Genomic DNA, 19,240 nt, shown 5'->3' with positions numbered 1-19,240 from the left:
CTATCTAAGGAAATGTTCATTCCTCAATCAAGAGTGGCAAATTCTGCTGTGTAAAAAGATGTATGTTTCAAGAAAAGAAAAGCTAAATGCATGAAAAAATTATCTCGGTGGGCGAGCTCTGCAAATCCAGAAGCCATGATGAAGTAGATCTTCACCTGCAGCCCACGGTGGTGGCATTTTGTCACAGATTTAGAAAACGTCTGATTCTAGAGATATTAGTGCGTTGCCTCCCATAACCCATTGGTTGACATAGGCTACCAATATCCTTGTGATAATATTTGAACATAGAAAAAAAAGGTAAAGTAAATAAAGCACATTTTCCTGTTATTTTTTTCTGAGAAACTTCACTCTGGATATTTACTTATAAGCCCCATAGTATTTTTCTGAAACATAGACATTACAATTTAAAATAGAACATAGACAATTAAGCTGGGGAGTGCCCTGTCCAGTGTAATCATAATTTTGTATATATATACATACACATATATAATATACATAGCGCACCTGTGTGTTTGTGCAAACTGGAAAACACATAGCCATTTAGTCTCTAAGTTCAATGTGCTATGAAGGGACACGACCCCACTGTTGGCCCATTTATAAATGTCTGTCACTGGCCTCAGGTGGACTTTAAGTGACACACACCTCCCACATTGTAAAATCAGGCTCATGATAGCTCACCAGCTGGGAGGCAGCATTTTGAAAGGAAAAACAAATAGAACGAACAGATATTTGTATCATCTCCAGACCCTTCAACATAGACTTAAAATCACATAATCAATTCTTAGGAAAAAAATCTAGAAGGAAAGGACAGTGGCCTCTTTATAATTGGCAGTGCAGTGAATAAAGAAAATGTGCTGGGGTTAGTTTGTAGCTCTGATATATTTCAACTTGATTTATTAATGCATTAATAAAGTTGAAATTAATATTTCCCCAAAGTGTGGATGATCAAATGGAATGCTGTTGTGTCAATGTAGGTTCAACTGTAACAAATGTACCACTCTGGTGGGGATGTTGATTACGGGGGAGGATGTGTGTGGGAGGAAGAGCAGGGAGTATATGGGAAATCTCTATCTTCTGCTCAGTTTTGCTGTGAACCTAAAACTACTCTGAAAAGTGAAGTCTATGGAAAAAACAAAAGGAATCCTGGGGCCTGCAGTTACGGAGAACAATACAGTGACTACAGTGGGTGTGGGGAGGCATGGGATGCACACTAGACCACAGATGGGACCTAAGTTCTGCCTCTGGTCCAGTCGCTTATTAGTCAAAGACCGTGTATAAAGCACTTAACTTCCCTGAACTTGGCTTGTGAGTTAAATGTGGAAAATGTCATCTGTCTTGGCTACCCTATAGGCTTGTTGTATGGATCCAGTTAGACACTGGGTTTTATTTCGACAATTCACTCAATAGGCACCTGTTGAAGCCCCACTCAAAAGCAGGGCCAATGCTAAATGCTACAAAAGGATATGTAAGTACATAAATATATGATAGTGTTATAGTTAATGGACTTTTCTCGTTAAACAACAAATCCTTTTTTAATTTTTATTCTTGTTGAAAGCATCCCTCATATATGTTAAGACACTTTCTCACCCTAGTAAGAACAGCACAGTAAATAAAATAATCTCTCCGCAATGACGAAGTCATCTCATGGCTCCAAGTGGATGTTCAACAGCAGCCTGCCTGGCACACAGAGGTGTGGGTGAGGAAGACGGAGGAGCGTGGGCGAATGGACAGGGGCGCCTCGGGCATCCCTCCTTGGGTATTTCTCTTCTAAATTAAATCCTTATCATCACCGCCTTTGGTTATCGGTCTCACTTCCCCTCAAAGTGGCTCATAGAAAAATGGGTTTTCTTTAAGGTGTCAGTTTTTTGGATTCTAATTTATAGGTTTGGCCATAATATTTAGAAAGACACATTGCTAATATGGATATAGTAGATGTTATTAAATATTCAAAATATGAACTGAGCCCTGCATTTGGAAATCATAGCAATGAAAGGAAAGAAGAGGTCTCTCCCTTCTTTTATCCAACCTCGTGATTAAAACTACTTATTTCCTTTAACCTGGATGATAGATTTATGGAACACTTAATTTTAAAAATCAGTTTCTGTTCATTTTATTTCCTTTATCTCCAGAAATCTCTATGCAACAAGTAGTTCCAATAAAATCATGACTATTAAAGGAAATTTTATTCTCAAAAAAAAAAAAAAGAAATTGGAAAGAAAACTATTAAGTATTAAGTAAAATGTGTAACTGATAAAAAGACTGGAGTAAATGAAATAAGATAGAAGAAAAAAAAAGAAAGCTTTCTAAATCTGTAAGTCACAAAATTTTTTCATGCTGATTAAATATTATTACATCTATAGCTTATTGATTACAGAGCTCATAAAATATTTAACATTTTAAAACTTATAAGAAAATGCCAAATGATAAAGTTTTAAATGAAGGAAGAAATTATATAAAATGAAATAAAGTAATGAGACAACTAAATTAAAATTTTTATTATAAAACTTAAGCCAACAATTGGTAATCAGTAATAAGACCATGAAAGGACAGTAGGATTTGACTCTAATACACTTAAGAGCCTTGAATTCATTTGTGTCTCTAAGTAGTCACATAGGAAAACCATTTCAGAGGCTAGAATATATTTTCCTAATTAGAGGAAGGGGGCTGGACTGGTGTAAAACACTTTACCAATGCATGAGACAATTACCAATATTAGTAGATGCAATTGCATGAGGATCAGATTAAGGATAGTAATAATAAAAGAAAAGAGCAGAGAAAATATAATGGTCATGATTTAGAAAGACACGAGAGCCTTCTCGACACCACCTGTAACCTGAATTGTGCTGGAGGAAAGACTGGAAATGCTAAGAAGGAATATGATTAAAGGTGGGCCTGTGGTTATAAATTGCTTTTTTAATGGTGATGATAGTAGCTGACATAGAGCATAACAAGAAGATGAGAATGTCAGTATTGATTTTGATTAGTGTCGTGAACAGTATACAGCATATTTAAATTAGCCTCACTTGTATGGGTATTTTGTAAGCAGTAGCTGTGGAAGCAATAGCACGTCCAATGCATTCTAAAAAGAAGAACTGAATAAAGTTGCCAATGTTCTCTGTAAAATAGCCATAACTTTTATGCTGGGGAAAACCTGACAAATCTCCTAAGATGCTCAGAATTCAGGTGCACAACAAATTCTGGATTCTGGAGCACAAGTCTGTGGAAGAAATCGGAGGAGCAATCGCAAAAACTGGATAAAGCTGCAAAAATTAAAAAGACACTAAAAATATAATCTTCCATATAAGTCAGAACTTTTTTCCAAGATTTATATAGAATGATAATTGGGGTCTATATCTGGGTCAACGTAAACCATTTAAGAAACAACTTAGGACCTATTCAGCCTAAGCATGATTGTTCTGTTGAAAAGAAGTAATTATAAAGTTAATAACAATCAGCTAGTAATTTTTATAACTGGTTTTTACTAAATAAAAATAGGTGAATTTGTTTTGTTTATGAATTTTCCCAGCAGTTATCACCAGCTTTCTGAGTTGATCCAATGACAAGTTAGGTAAAATTGAATATCTGACAAAAAATAATTTTTAGAGAGTTAGTAGAATAGGAAACACTATTATTTTTAATTAAAATGTATTCTTTGTTTGAATTTCAGAAAATGAGGCTTTGAAAAATAAACCATAAGGGTTAAAATATAGAACTTTAAAAATCCAGCTGCTGAGCATATGAACACAAGTCATTTCTTTTTGATTTATATTCTGGACAGTTAATATTAATTGTATAGGAGAGAAAGCATAGCCTGGTGATTGAGAAGCTGACCTCCAAGTCAGAAGTCTGGATTATTTACTAGTTGTGTAATCTTGGGCTATTCACATAAACTATTTTCATTTTCTTTATCTGATAAACTGGAAATATCATAATTTCTACCTTGTGAGGTTCTTGTGAGGATTAAAGAGATAGAGTGAAGAGAATGCTCAAGAGTGCCTGGCACACAATAAGACCTTAATAAATACTAGTTTTATTATCATGATTAATGCTAATACAGTGCTTAAATAGTAATTTTTATTTCTCCAGAAAGGTTATATGAAATATTTTTCCCCATCAAAGTCGCTTCTCCCTGCTAATTCCTTCTTTTTTCTCTATGAATTCTATATCTCTCCTTAGGCCAAAGCACACACTAAAATTCTCTTTTCTTTTTAAGTTATTTTTCAAGACATATCACTCAAAAGGCCCTTTTTCCCTCTCTAAATAGTTTGATTTCCTAAAAAGACTCTGATTGAGAAGTCACTTCAGCAGGTGAGACAACCCTGAGTCCCCGGCACCCCGCCCTGCTGTAGACCGCTAGGAAACTGCTCCCTGGCACGGCAAACTGCTCACGCACTTTGAGCCTTGGATCGTTTTAAACTTCTCTTGATCCTTCTGCAGGGGACATAAAGTCTCTAAACAGACAGGAAGTTTAAATAAAAGCAGACTTAAAAAGCAAGACTCTAAGTGAGACAGACAATTCAGTCACTTAGTCCCAATGTGTGGGTGTACTATGTGTTCTGCTCCTATACAAGTAGTTTAAAATGTAAAATTCTCAATGATGAAATCGACAGCACAGGCAGGGCCATGGATTCCCCACCAGCAAACTTCCACAGAGAAGAGCATCAGCGTGACAGCTTATACTCAGTTCAGATAGATACGTGTTCCACTAGACAGGTGAACCAGAACTGACAGAGTGCATCCTGAGCAACAGGGAGGTAACTAAGATAGCTCTTGCTTCAGGAAATCAGAGCACAGTTGCCTGGAAAAGTAACTACGTAAACTGTCAATGCATACATTATAAATTTCAAGGTGCATCAGACACTGTTATACAACCTCCTGTTTTCAAACATTTCCCTGAGGAACATATATACACCATTGTTTTCAGAAACGTGGATTAGATAGTGGGGTTGGGACTTTTTGGGTCTGTAATAGCAAACCTAGAGAAGAGACAGGGGATTCATCTTGTTCCTGAGAAAATTTTGCTATAAAATACCACCAGTACAGAAAACGTATCTTCAACATGTGTTTCTTTTTAAATATGTATCTTTTTTTTTTTTTCTAACTACACCTCACAAAGACTCTGAAAGAAAATCTAATTAGAGTTTATTTTGCAAAACCTATTAAGGCAGAATTTTCAGAATGTTGCCTGAGGTACATTCACAGTATCTAAGGTGAAAATGCTTGGATATACCCCAAAACCTAGCAGTCACGTTATCTTCAAATGTCTACATTAAAAACAATCATGTGGTTACCTGATAGAATTATCTACTGATTAAAAAAAAAAGTGGAGCATTTAGGACCTGCGCTATCTGTTAATCAGGTTCACGGATGAAGGCTCGGTTCTTCACTTATCATCAGTGCAATAACATACCCCGTGCAAGATGTGTACACAGAGGCAGCACACACTCCACGGATAGAAGTGGGAAATTACTCACATTATGGCAAAAGGTTGTTGTGCTTTGTTATCAAAATATTAGCTTGAATTGTTTTCGATCAATTATCAGTAGTTTTTCCCTTTCTCTGCTTCTTTGGTAAATAGACAGAGGCTATGTAAGCTATCCTTTTGGCTTACTCCTCACACTAAAATAGGGATTCTGAAGCTTGAAAACTACAAAACATTCTAATAATTAAAGCCAATCTATATTAGAAAAGTAATGTAGGGCAAATCTTACCTAAGCTCCTGAATTAGAGAATCCATTGGTACTGTTGACAAAAAGAAAGCAAAAGAAAATCAGTTTATAATTTTGAAAACTGTATAACTTAAACTTTTAGCCACCTCGAGATGATGACCACTAAGCGCCAGTACAGACCCCGCCTTATTTGCAAGCAGGTGGACTGATCGTGTCCCGTTCTGGTTCTTCGGAGACAAGACGACAGATGAATGTGGCCCAGAACAGAGGATTCCGGGTTTAGTGCCTTAGGTGACCCTGGGACCTTGCAGGCATGGATTGGACTTTCCAAATACCTGCCCTTAGGAATTCAATGAAAGATTACAGGAGCACGAAGGACTTGAGTTATTTTTTAAATCAATTTTATTGTTCATAGGAAATTTTTCAAAAGAATCCTGTTTATATTTTCATTGACATTAAACAAGTATTTAAGTAAAACTGGCAATGTTTTACTAGTGAATATGTCCCAAGATTTTGTTCCATGAATTTCATATGTCTAGAAAGAGGAGGATAAGCTTCAGCCATGTTAATATCAACATCCTTTTAAAAATAAGAAATTTATAGAAAAAAGAGCTTTGATTTTTCTGACTGAAATGATGGGAACTAAAGAAGTTCATGTTTATAAATACCTGCCTACACAAGGATAAGCAGCATATTGAGAGAGACAACACGTGGTTTTAAAGATTACTCATGCTACACAAGAAACAGTTGTTTCATTTCTTGAAGAACATTTTGGATCTATTTAAGGGTGTATATGTATGTGCCAAAAGAATTCAAAGTCCAAAAAGAATTGCAAATTAAAGGACCACATTTCCAAAGTATGATAGAGTAATGCGTTTTAGAAATCAAAACAAGAGATTCAAATAATCCAAATAGTCCCTCGAAAGCTGATATTTATGGCAGATGTGAGCTTATCCTACATAACGATACAAAGTGTTTTTCTTAAACTCGTATTCTATTGAGAAGTTTACTGCATAAAAATTTAACGTTTAGAAATATTGCATTCCAAATATTAGGATATATGATGTGATTACTTTAAAAGTAATTTAAACGAAAACTGGAAATCTATACAGTGCAAAACTTCTGTTTGCGTAGAAAAAAGTCCCATATCTTGTACCGCATTGTTCTGCATTTTGGTTATCATGGCTAATGATAACTATGGTTACATTTTAACTCGAAAAAAATCATCTTGGAATTTATTAAAAATTTGAGGATCCTGCACTGTACTCAAACAGGAATTATTTACCTTGACTACATATGTAAACATAGTTAATGAAAGAATTCCATTTGATTAGCCACTTTCAACTGTAAATGTCAAAACCCTTCCAAATGATTGCACGATGGCTGCCCGACTCATCTCTTCCTCAGCAAGGCCGACCGTGAGAAGAGTGGGGTGGGGAACAGCTACCCAGAGTGTTTTCAGAGGCCATGGTGAACCTACAGTTTTCCATTTAGAATTAAGGGTCACAAAAATATAGCTAATTATAATAAAAGTTATTTTCCTTAAGGGGTATTATTGCCAGTAAATCCTGTTTTCCAGATGTTTAGATCATCAAGGGCCTGTTTATATTTCAATATTACATTACCATCTGTTGGTTACAAAAAGAGAGGGATAACCAGCAAGTTAAACCTTTCAAACATTACTTTGCAGAGCTGCTGGAAATTCCCAGCAGGGGCCGTCAAAAAACAAACATCATCATTTTACTTGAACTAAGTTTAGATTGGGAGCCACTAAACCAGATAATATAAAAATCAAAACCCGCTTTGGCAATAAACTAACAATTCAGTCTTTTGCCTTGGCCATTAAAGGCCATTTCAATAATTTGAAGCCTTCTTCCCTTGCTGACCCTTACGTTGTCTTGCATGATGTTCAAATCTCCTTATGACTGCATTTTGAAAAATCAGCATCGTATGTCATTCGGACTTGTCTGAGTCCTTCAACTCCTGCTTCATAATATTTTGCCTTTCAATGCTGTGACCCAGTGTCCCAGCTTGATTTTAAAAAAGAAGCCCTGAGGAAGTTGTAATCATTCCTACTACACATTAGGGACTAAGCATTGGAACTCGCATATTTCATGGTGTGGCGGGCACGGTTTTGTGGCACCTGCTTGCTAACTCACCCTTGGTTCCTTTAGAGCGGGTACGCAGTGTTTTATCTTCAGTCTCTGCATCCATCTGTAACATGAACACAAAGTCCTGAGGTCATTTCTTTGACGTTGACCAAAATATGAAAACATGTCTTTAAAAGTCCTGAAGGTCATTATGAAAAACAGAGTAGCCTTGATGCTCCTGAATAGCATTCTGAGTCCACAGGGATAGAGCTAGGACTGCCCTGGCATTCCACAAGTTTTAGAACTTCTATAGATGCTGGAACCAGAGGGAACAGTGACAAGAGGGCAGACGTCCTTGTCCATAAGCGTTTGCTAGTGATTCAAATACTTCTGGCATTACAGAGATAGAAAAAAGGATTGTCTGATTAACTGGTTGTGAAGGAGATGAAACCTCAAACGCCAAACCAAAAGGTTTCAGGCTAATTTACTAAAACCCGATTCCTTTGCATTTCTAGACCCTTTCTGATACATACCGCTTTCTAAATCAGAAAAAATAATTCCCTGTATATAAAAAAGCAACAGGAAAGCAAACCTCTGAAATGCCCCCACTTCAAAATACCATTGGAAATGCTGATCATCAACAATGACATACATTTACTCCCAGAATTCCATAATAAATATTGGTTATAATCATCCAAATCCATAAGGAAGGTGAAATTTGAGTGTTGGGTGTGTCAGTAGCAAATTCCCTAAAACACCACTACTAAATATTTTAAATGTAATCAAATAAATTATCAAAGGGATGCAAAGTCTTTAAAAGCCTGTTGTTTTTGTCCACATGAGATAGATTCTGACCTGACTACACTCATCCATTTCACTAGAATCCTCTAACTATCTCTTAGTTTAATTCACTTTTGCATATGATCAGAAGGAATTCTTAAATAGAAAGAAGTTGTTTTGCTGGTTGAAAATCAGAGGCAGGCAGAAGGTGCTCTCCATGGCTGCCATCCTTGAATCCCGACACTAGCGTGGATGCGGTGTGGTTGCAATGATAATGGGAGACGCATCTCTGCTCTCCGAGGCTGAGTTGTGATTGAAGGCACTGACCTGCCATAGACTTATAATAGGGGAGCAGGTGTGGCAATGATGGACTTTAATTTCCTTTAATAAACCTTTTATGTGCCACACTTTTACTGCCATTCGACGCTCTCCAAGGTCCTGCACATAATAGGTTCATTACTTTTGATTACTATAGTCTATTGAGACAAACAACTCCAGAACACACTATATATTATGTTCAGTTAAACCAATATAGACTATTTATCCATTGTGCATTTTTTCACCTGCAACACTACAAACAAAATTAACGACATCTCTCGTAAGCTAAAACTATTAAAACCACCAGTACTCTTTTGTTATCATTTCATAATAAACACCACACCAATCATTGGACTGTTTTTTAAATTAGCAAACAAAAAGTGTTCACTGCTTTTACTGAGCAGCAGTTGCTTCAGTCTGAATAAAATGGTTCTTTGTTATGAATATTTTAAAACTACATAAGAGAAAACAACAATAAAACAGAGGTGATCTTTTTTTTTTCTGTAGATTTTCTTTCTTTTAAAACCACATGAGTTTATGACAGATGTGACACTGCCTAGGATTAAAGTGGCTCAGTTTACTCAGGATGGTGAGCACTGCATTGTGAAATCCTCCTCCTCCATGAGCATCTCTGTTGCATATAAAGTGGCCCAACTCATGCAAACTCTCCCTCATGTGCTAAACAAATAACTCGATTAAAAGAGATCAGTAGCATGAGGGTTAAAGCGATGAAAACCATCAACTATTCCCAAGGTAGCTACTCCTGTAGTCTGTTAGCCCGCCACACAGGTGCTATCAGCCCTCCCCAACCACTCTGAAGAATTCCTCCCAAAAGCAAGTGCAGGTTGAACTCCATGAGTTTCTTTACCAAAACAGAAACTCAGACTGCAAAGAGTGCCAGCAGATACATGTAAAAGTTTCAGAAAGCTACTTAAAGGTAACCTCCCTCAAAGCAGCTTTAAGACTAATTCTATGTTACAGTTCAGCTATCCAGGGACCTGACAGTTCCGTCACCACACCATGCAGCCGCCTCCCCATTACTGTCATTGGAAGGAATACATGAATATTCATGGACATTTGCTTGATTGTACTTAGAATGCTGGCCTCCTAATTGCATTTTGTATGGCTATTGTCCTCTTGTTGGCGTAGCCTCTATGTCCTCTATAAACATTTTAAAAACTAGTAATTCATTCATAAAACTAAGTTTCAGAATTTAACTTGTGGGCCGAGTTGTAGGAGTGAAATAGACCAAGGCCATAATATACAACCCATCTATTTCACCTTCTTTCTCTCCTTCACACCTGAAGAACAATAAAAGTTACTAAGTTCAGTATCTAGTTGTGTGTTAATAGCTTGTTGGGGAATAAGAACACCAGAAACCTACAGCACGTTTGCTTTTCTTGTTAGGGGCGGGAGGTTTTAACATTTACGAGATGGCTCGTTCTCCTCATAGATCTCAATTTGAAAATAAGTTTTGTTCTTTAAAACCTTGTATATGGGAGTAGAAATTTCTAAGTATTCTTCATTTGGATCATTCTCCCAGACTTTAATAAATCGCCAATGGGTAGACAACTTTTGTAAAATCAAACCTCATATTCAGTGGGTACCTCATTCGGGTAATGGTTGATTAAAGGTGGAAAGAGATTTCTGCCTCAATGCATGTGAGACCTGGGTGGAGAGAGGGGGATCACCATCCTTCCAAATTCTCCCAGAGTTATAGAAGAGGCACAGAATTATGCTATGATTCAGGACATTGACCTAAATAACATGTGCTACAATGTTGAAAACCACACTTCTCACTGGGAACATTGGTTTTCTCTACCAGAAAAGTAGACTTGATCATCTTTACTGCTTAAGTCCCAAATGCTATTGACAAATCTGCAATCAATTTTGTAAAACTTAAGGAGTCATTTCTTTTCTCAAAGCAGAGATCTGAATTTCTAAAAAGCTGTCCATCTCCAGGTTTCTCAGGGCCTTTATCTACCTCATTCTATTGTTATGGATAGGAATAAGAGAAGATATTTTCAGAGATTCCTATAACGGCTCCTGGCTTTGATAATCTGCTTCTCAATAGTGAAGAATATTAAAGTAGGCTTTGCCACTCTTATTTTTCCTGATTTAAAACTAAAGAAAAGTTCATTTAAGCTAGAAGTATGGATATGTTATATATATATTTATATGGAAACGGGCAAACAGTGGTTCTTGCTTGGTATCTAATTTATAATAAAACTATGAAGAAAACTTTAAAAAGACTTCATTCCCCAGTTCTCTGGGGAGAGGAGTCAATACAAAGAGAAATGGCAAGAGAGAAAGACATTTATAAAATAAAGAAGGCAAAGAAGCAAAACTTGGAGGAAGGATATGCAAGAACAAACAATGGAAATAAGCAGACAGTCAATAAAGAAGAAAAATGACCATCAAATAAAATTTCACTACTTAGTTGAATTTGGGAAGCTCTCATTTAACATCTTTATGTACTTACAAACCTATATACAGATATTTACAGTAATTTCCTAGTAACTTGTACTTGACTGTCTCATCTTACTGGCGTTTAAATCAGGGGCACTCAGCACTTCTCCCATCCACATCACCCCAATGCACAGATCTGGTGCCTGCCTTTGGGCTGAACAGGGAGTCCTGGAATTGCTGGTTTGTGGGAGGGAGAGATTCGAGGAGCAGGACCAGAACTCATAAACTCAATTTTGCTTTCATTCACGCAAGCAAATTACTGGTATGTGAGGAGATTAGTTCCCTTTGATTTTATTTTTCACTCAAAATTCTATTTTAACCTCATGGTAAAGAAAAAACAAACAACCAAAAACACCCTCCAAGTAGATATTTAGCCACTTCATAAGAATTGGATAAAACAAATCTATTGGTAAGGTTTAAGTCTGATTTCTCCTTTCAACAGAATTCTAGACACTGATATCCTCAATATATATTTATAAATAGTCTTGAGTTAATAGAAAAAGCCTTGGTGATCATAATGTTTTGTAGACACTTTCTCAAAATCCTTATACAATTAATCTTAACACTGTCTAGTTATATATAACCTCATGCAGGTAGCCACTTTTAATTTGAGAAGTCCTTCGTATACATTCAACAATAATTGCCACCTTTAGCAGGATTTCACTGTGTGCCTCTCCTGAGATTTTTGAACTGGCAATGCAGTTTTGAATGTTGTGTCACATTACTCTTGTGCAATGTCATTTCTATCCTGGGGACTCACGGCCATGGTGAGAGGAAGTCCTGCGGCTGCTGAGAAGAGGTCCTGGGGTCCTCTCTATGAGGAGCCCTTTATCATCAGTGGATGCTTCTTTTACAAAAATCAATTTTAAAAAAACGACAAAGAGAAATTCAGGAAGTTGGAAAGGGCTAAACCCAGAAAATGAAATAACTAGATGATGCCAGTACCTTGGAATGAAATTTAGCCAGATTGAAAAACAAAGAGCCCTACATTGAGTGCCCTTTCTTTTGATGATTCTGGCATCATTTTGTTTTAAACGTAGCTTTGGATCAGCTCAAAACGTCAGTAAAAGATGTTTCCCTGTTACACAGGGAAAATAAGTTGTGATACTAAAAGAATAACTGACTTATTGAGAAGAATACTAAGTTAGAATGTTCAAGTATGTTTTTCTCTGTTCTTACCCTCTTTTTATTTTTCCAGTTTTCTTTTCATACATTTATTAATTACTCAGGAAGAGTAATTCAGAAAATAAACTTTAAAAAAAATCTAAAATAATAAAAACAGGGGTTTTTACATCATCTGTGATGACATACTAATAATTTTCTGAACTTCTTCTGAATCCTTCATCTGAAAATAAATAAACATTTTCAGAATCCTTTATTTAGGGCACACTATCGCTGATTTCAACTCTCCGTTCCTATCTGTCTTTTATTGTACTGTCTTTGATTCTACATAGAAAGCTGGAGAATTAAATGATGTCTACCATTTAAACTTAGGATACCTCTCCTTGTCTCCCCTAATCCCTCCCACTCCCAACATACACCATACCTAAAGGAAGAAGCAGATTCAGTCAGCTATCAGATTAAGCACAGTTCTGTGGAAATAGCTCTCTTCCTGAGGTCCAACTGCATGCACATCCCTCATAGATGAGGTGATTTTCAAAGGGAATTTTCTAGAGTCACTTGGAAATGCACTGCAATGAAAGAAATCTTAGACCTGAGACAAGCTTGGATAGCTTTAGAAGGATGCTAATCTGTTTTGATTCCCACTTCTTATTTCTGAGTTGTCACTGCTGGTGTAGACTTCATCCTGTAACTTCACACAACTGGCAATGCGGAATATAAACCAAAGCCATATGTTTGCATCCTTTTGCCAAATGACTCCAGCAAATAGTTCTATTATTCCCTCAGGTAGCCAACATGTGCCAAGGATTTCTATTAGTCACCATACCACGGCCTCTGAGTCACAGCTTTGTGACATAAGGGGGCAATCGCCGGCTTTATGTTTTAGGAGACTTTTTAAAAGATTTCTTTTAATATGCCCTGTTTAAAGATAATTCAGTGTAAATAACAGCCTAAAAGGGCCTTAAATTTTAATTTTTCTTGCTGATATTTTGAGATGCATGTGTTTCAAAATACGTAAATGTTAGAAAACAAGCTCCTTCATATAGGGATAAATTATTCAAGTAGATCTTTCCCAAGGACAACCTAATTCCTTACTTTTCAGTGTTTGTAGGAATTAACTCTAGAAGTCATTTACAGTGCTTTAAAAAATATGCTTTTAAAACATCTCACTTATTTACTCTTAATCCTTAAGTAAAGTAATTTCTAATACAAATGAATTCAAATTGGATTTTTAAAACTATGTTAATGCTGAACCTTTCTTTATAAGGGCAAACACATGTGAACAAATAACACATACCAATCAATATGCAAAAGGTTTATAGGCTCAGAGGATTTTATCTGTTTAATATTTTTAAATATTCAAGTGACAATGCTTCTGACAAAAATCACAATTCTAAATTCAGATAAATTTCTTTCAAAGCAAATCCACAGAGATAAAACACTGTTGTGGAGGAGAGTCTTTGTAGAAATGCTTTGATTGGATTCATTTTCTTTCAATATATTCTGCTTTTTAATAAAATGTTGCCCTACCTCTCTCTTTCTCCAGGTGACTTGTGTGCCAACTCAGTTTGTCCCGCCCCGTCAGTGACTAAAGGTCTTTGTCCACTTCAGTGAGAAATCCTGAAATTCATTCTGTTAAGATAAAAAATAAAAGGAAAGCATATCAGGTAGGACAAATAAATCAAGGAGCAGTAATAAACACTGAAGTGAACAATAGATAACGCATTGATACTTTTACCCAGAATTCGGCTGGACTGTGCTCTAAACAGAATGAAAAATTTTACACTACATCTCAATGGGAACAAGATTTTTACATTTTTTAAGGTAAGCCACATTCATTTTGGTCTTTATCACCAAACTAAATATATTATGTCTTCAATTTCGTAGGGAAATTGGATAAAAGGGACCCTCACTTATTATCACTGATATTTTTACTTTTAACCATCAAAAGAAAAAGTTCAGACAAGATTTGGAATGTGCTACACTCAAGAAGTCACAAAAGACAGATTCCGATTCATCCCTTTGTTATTTAGGGCTCTCTTTAATGAGGCTGTCATAAAATGCTACTCATGCTTTTTGCCAATGTTTGAACCTGCTTTCCATGAAAGAAATTTGCCCTTGGTTTACTTTGCATTCAGACATAATACACAGAGCTGCATCACCTCTGTTTGGTCCCAGGGATGGGAACAGAATCCGTCTTCAGGCCATTTGGCCCTTGAGAGAAAACTCTGAAATTCAGTGTAGCACACTCAGCAGACTAGAGAGGAGCTATTGATACAAACACCACGTATATCAACGCACATTTACAATGTTTATATATAGTGGTTCTGGTATTTTAAAACACAAGCCACCAACCTCCCTTGCAGATTCCTCTTGTCCCGTGTTTTACCCTTTGCAGGAGACTGAAGCACTGGCTTTTTAATCATAGATTTCTGTATTTCTACTTGTAAGCTTTGACCAAACATTAAGCAGATGCTTCCTCAACTCAAGTCAGCAACTGTAGTTCCTGGGGAAAAACAGGGATAAAACTAAGTGATAGAGTAGATTACTGCACAGGATGTAAGAACTGACAAGTAGCACAGGAGCTTGGGAATTCTTAGTTTGTGTTTGATTGTAATTGAAAAAAAAAAAAAAGCTTGTCTCTACAAATGTGTTTGGCTTATTCTACTCCAACCTCGGTTCAGAAAGAGTTCTGAAGCTTTCCACCTGCCTGTCCCCTTTGTTTGCCATACTCAAACCTAAAACAAAAGATCCTGGAAAACAGTCACACTGGTGAGCAAAGCTCTTTCTAAATCCTGAAAGTAATGGCTTTTTGTCTAATACCCTATCGTGTTATGTATTTATTAGCAATACGTTTTCCACTTATTTTCTCAAAGATTGCCAATAAAGAACCGAATCACATAAGGGAGTAGCTGTAAACCCTCTGAGTTCCCTAATGTCAAACTCATTAGCATCCGAATAAGCACACAGCAGCACATCATCTGCACAATTGCAATTTTTTACTACTTTTAATAGCGTTTCTCAAAGGGCTCATTTTCAACTTTCTTCAGTGGTTAGTTGGTTCTCAGGGGAAAAGTAGCTTCCTGACGCTTGCAGCCTCCACTCAACAGCCAGGCCGTTTGCTGTCAGATGCATCAGCCCTCTGCCCTAACCCCATCTGCCGGCTCTCCCCTCCCGGGGGAGGAGAGTTAGGGCAGCACAGCTGAGATCAACTTGGAGAAGTGCACAGAGGGCGCCAACAAAGGATAAGTTTAGAAATGTGATTTGACACAAAAGGGCTCAAGAAGTCCAAGTACACCAAAACACAAATGGGAAATCTGAGCCCTTCAGAGGCTCCTCATTCCATTCCTGTATCATTAATAACTCCACCCACCTGCTTTTTGGAAACATCCTTGGCTGACACCAAAAGGAATCTTCCATTGAAATCGATTTCCTCCATTCCCTGTATGTGCCCTATCATTATATCAAGGAGATACCTTTAAAAACCCATTTTTATTAATTGCCATACTTTCATCTCTTTTGCTGATCTTAAACCATTTTTATAAAACTTAAGGACTTCACTACAATATTCATAGAAAATACACATTTTGGAAGACAACCTGAGACTTGGAATCCTTTTTTTTTTTAATAATTTTTTCATTTTTTGGTGAGGAAGATTGTCCCTGAGCTAACATCTGTGCCAATCTTCCTCTATTTTGTATATGGGATACCACCACAGCATGGCTTGACGAGTGCTGTGTAGGCCTGTGCCCGGGATCCGAACCTGTGAACTCCAGATCCCTCGAACCCTGGGTTGCTGAAGCAGAGTGTGCTAACTTAACCACTATGCCACCAAGCCAACCCCTGGAATCTTTTTTACTTTTTAGTACAATATTATCGTCTATATTCAATATACCGTGCATTAGATCTCTATGGCTTATTTAGTACTTGTTACAAGTTTGTACCTTTAAACACCATCATTCTTAACCTCCCACACGCCATCCTTTGGTAACCACCCTTTTACTCTCTGCTTTTTACAGATTTGACTTTTTTGGATTTCACATGTAAGTGATATCCTACAGTACTTGTCCCTCTAAGACTTGGAAACTTGACCAAGCTCCCACACTTGCAGCAGAGTCAGTTCTATTCCCACCTACTAGGATGAACACTTTTCCACTGAAGCTCGTATTTTTACGAAACAGCAATCTTAAAAGATAAAACTATATGACAACCAAGGTGTTAGTAACCTAATGGGCTACACAGTCCTTAAGTGTGCTCTCTAATTAAGACATAGCTTTACTTGTTAACGGAATCATCACCAAGTACTCCATTTATCTGCTTTACTCTATGCCAATAATTAGGGACTCTCAGTTCTTTACAGCTGCTTCACGGGTGAGTACCTGCTTGCGAAAAAGACAGTCCTTTAAACCTATGATACAATGTAATGAATCTATTGTGTTATTAAAAGAAGAGTATATCAGATTATATTTTATTGGTTGGGGTGGGGGGTGGTGAATGACATAAAATGGTATGATGCATATGTCAATTGTTTCCTTAAAGCAGAGAACCACAGATTTACAGCTGGCTCAAAAAAATCCTCCAAACTAAACTCAAAGTGAAAACCTTGGTGATAGGGCAAATAAATTTAATATGAAATGTATGTAGCACTTGTAGCCCTGTAATACAACTAATATGAGCGAACCATGACTACCGATTTCTTTTTGGAATTTGCTTACCAATGGATCCAGACAGTTCTATTTCAGAATGGAAATGTACCGCATGATCCTGTCAGAAGTTTGGAATGTTAACACAAGCCCCAAAGACTACTCTCAGGCTGTTTCTTAATGAGTGAAATAAAAACAGGAATGGGAGCATATTTACCTTAGCACTGCTATTCCTTGAGGCCCTGTCTCCACAACTTCTAACAGTTTTAATCTCTTAATCACTCTTCTAACTTTAATGTCTTCACCAATTGTTCATTAGTTGGAATGATGAAAAAGGGGGGTTATCCTTGCTCGGTTTATTTTTTTGAATGGTAAAGCAAGTCCTTTACAGTTCTAATTTTCCAGATTTATTTTTATATTATTCAGTATGATAATTTAAGTTTGAGTCAAATTTCACATAAACCTTAATGATACCTTTGCCTGCACAGACAATCGAATTCTTTGGTTTTCCATTTGCCATGTTGCTCCATTAAATTTCTAATGAAAATTTAAACTCTTTATTTTGGATTTTCTAATCAATGAGCTATAGAATTGGTTTTCCCATCATAGCAAGAGAGTCTATATTTAAAAATTGATGCATAAAAATTGTTAGCCTATTGCCACTTCATATTTATGCTGTCGGAGATGACTTTACTCTGCTCAGATCTCCAGGTAGATATTAGGCGATATGCTTCATTGGTTGGAGCAAATAAAGAGAAGTAGTGAGTTTCATTTAAGTTATTTTAGGCGAATAAAGATAGTGTTTATTTGCTGCAAGCTTTCCTTTTACCATCAGCCTATAATTAGGCTCCTGATCAAGTAGGAGTAGGAAAAAGAGCTTCATCAAAGCTGGAACTACTCTGCAGGAAAACCAGTTCCCATTGCAAAGCGGGTCTGTGGCATCGCTGACTTTTAAGGGAGGATGTTTTGGATTTTAAATCATTACATATTCAACAAGACTAATTCTTTGTTATTAGTAATCAGATTGCTTTTTATGATCCATTTTGAACATCTGTTGTTTCCCCAAGTGATCACTGAAGTTCAAATATAAACAAAACTTCTTGTTATTCAGTATTGTTTGTCATTTTAAAGAAGAATAAGAATAAGATTTGTCAATGTACAAAATTTCCATTGATGGATTTAATTGATTTTTACTGGTTTGCCTGGCTTTTTGAAATCTCTGCCCTATAGAATCTTCCAAGGAATTTTAAGTACAAGGAGCGCTATTGCAACTCTGATCTCCTCCCAGAAAATGCAATTTTTGCTTTGCAAAGTCATGCAGAGCATCAAAATAACTTCTGGTTTCCACTGTGACGGGTATGAAGCTATTGTACTTGTACTAGCAGGCTTTATACTATTTGTGTTTGTCCTTCCAGTACCTGCAAAAATAAAAACCAGGCCTCTTCTCCTTAAACTCGGAAGCAATGCCAGTAATTTGTGCAAGACCCATATTTCTCCCTGCAAGATGATCTAACTTTCACCTGATTTAAGTAACAAAATAGCCCTCAAAGATACTTAAAGCCTTGCTGCAATTAACATAACTGCATTTAGATGTCATTCATGACTGATAATTCCAACACCTTGTGGGAAAAAAAGTTGCATGCTGTAAACATTATAAACATATTCAAATAAGCTTAACACAATCTGCCATGCTTATTTCTGCCTAGATCATGGACCAGCGAAATGGTTAATGCAAATGGATTTATAATTTGCTTTGGGGGGCCAGTTTCTTCTCCTTATTTATTAGCCCAGCTGATGGGGCAGATTTGATGAGGCACTTCTGGAATAATTGAGTCATCACACAAAGAAGGCTGCTAGCATTCAGAGTGGTTTTATCAGCAGCAAGCAGGCCTGATTACTGACAATTACACTCTGATCCGGTGATGGAGGAGAAAGAGCCAACGAGTGGGAAATGTCCGTGTTTCTATCCAGGAATAATTTCTACATTCATTTTACATGCTAAGTGTTTCCTATCTCTGCATAATAAACTGTAAACAGGAATAGATGGCACAATGTCCCTTAATATTTCCTGGTAATGAAGACACAAATGTACAGTGAGTGCTGATAAATATAGATGAAACATAAGCTATTCTCCTAGTCTGTATTGTTA

General features: G+C 36.7%; 1 protein-coding gene across 1 annotated transcript in view; it reads right to left on the bottom strand.

The window, feature by feature from the left end:
• The window catches only part of LOC101387156 (ST18 C2H2C-type zinc finger transcription factor), a 118,284-nt gene that overhangs the window by 80,841 nt on the left and 18,203 nt on the right, over positions 1 to 19,240 (bottom strand). Inside the window, exons 3-6 of the mRNA XM_014791527.2 lie at positions 14,804 to 14,954; positions 13,979 to 14,080; positions 7,829 to 7,883; positions 5,712 to 5,742 (exon numbers count right to left, since the gene is read on the bottom strand). Coding sequence (XP_014647013.2) covers positions 5,712 to 5,742; positions 7,829 to 7,883 — 86 coding nt within the window. The 5' untranslated portion in view covers positions 13,979 to 14,080; positions 14,804 to 14,954. The remainder of the gene's footprint in view (positions 1 to 5,711; positions 5,743 to 7,828; positions 7,884 to 13,978; positions 14,081 to 14,803; positions 14,955 to 19,240) is intronic.

The sequence above is a fragment of the Ceratotherium simum genome, chromosome 31 (assembly GCF_057802395.1).
Source record: "Ceratotherium simum simum isolate JZ-2026a chromosome 31, ASM5780239v1, whole genome shotgun sequence".
NCBI lineage: Eukaryota > Metazoa > Chordata > Mammalia > Perissodactyla > Rhinocerotidae > Ceratotherium > Ceratotherium simum.
This window is presented reverse-complemented; position numbering and strand designations above follow the sequence as displayed.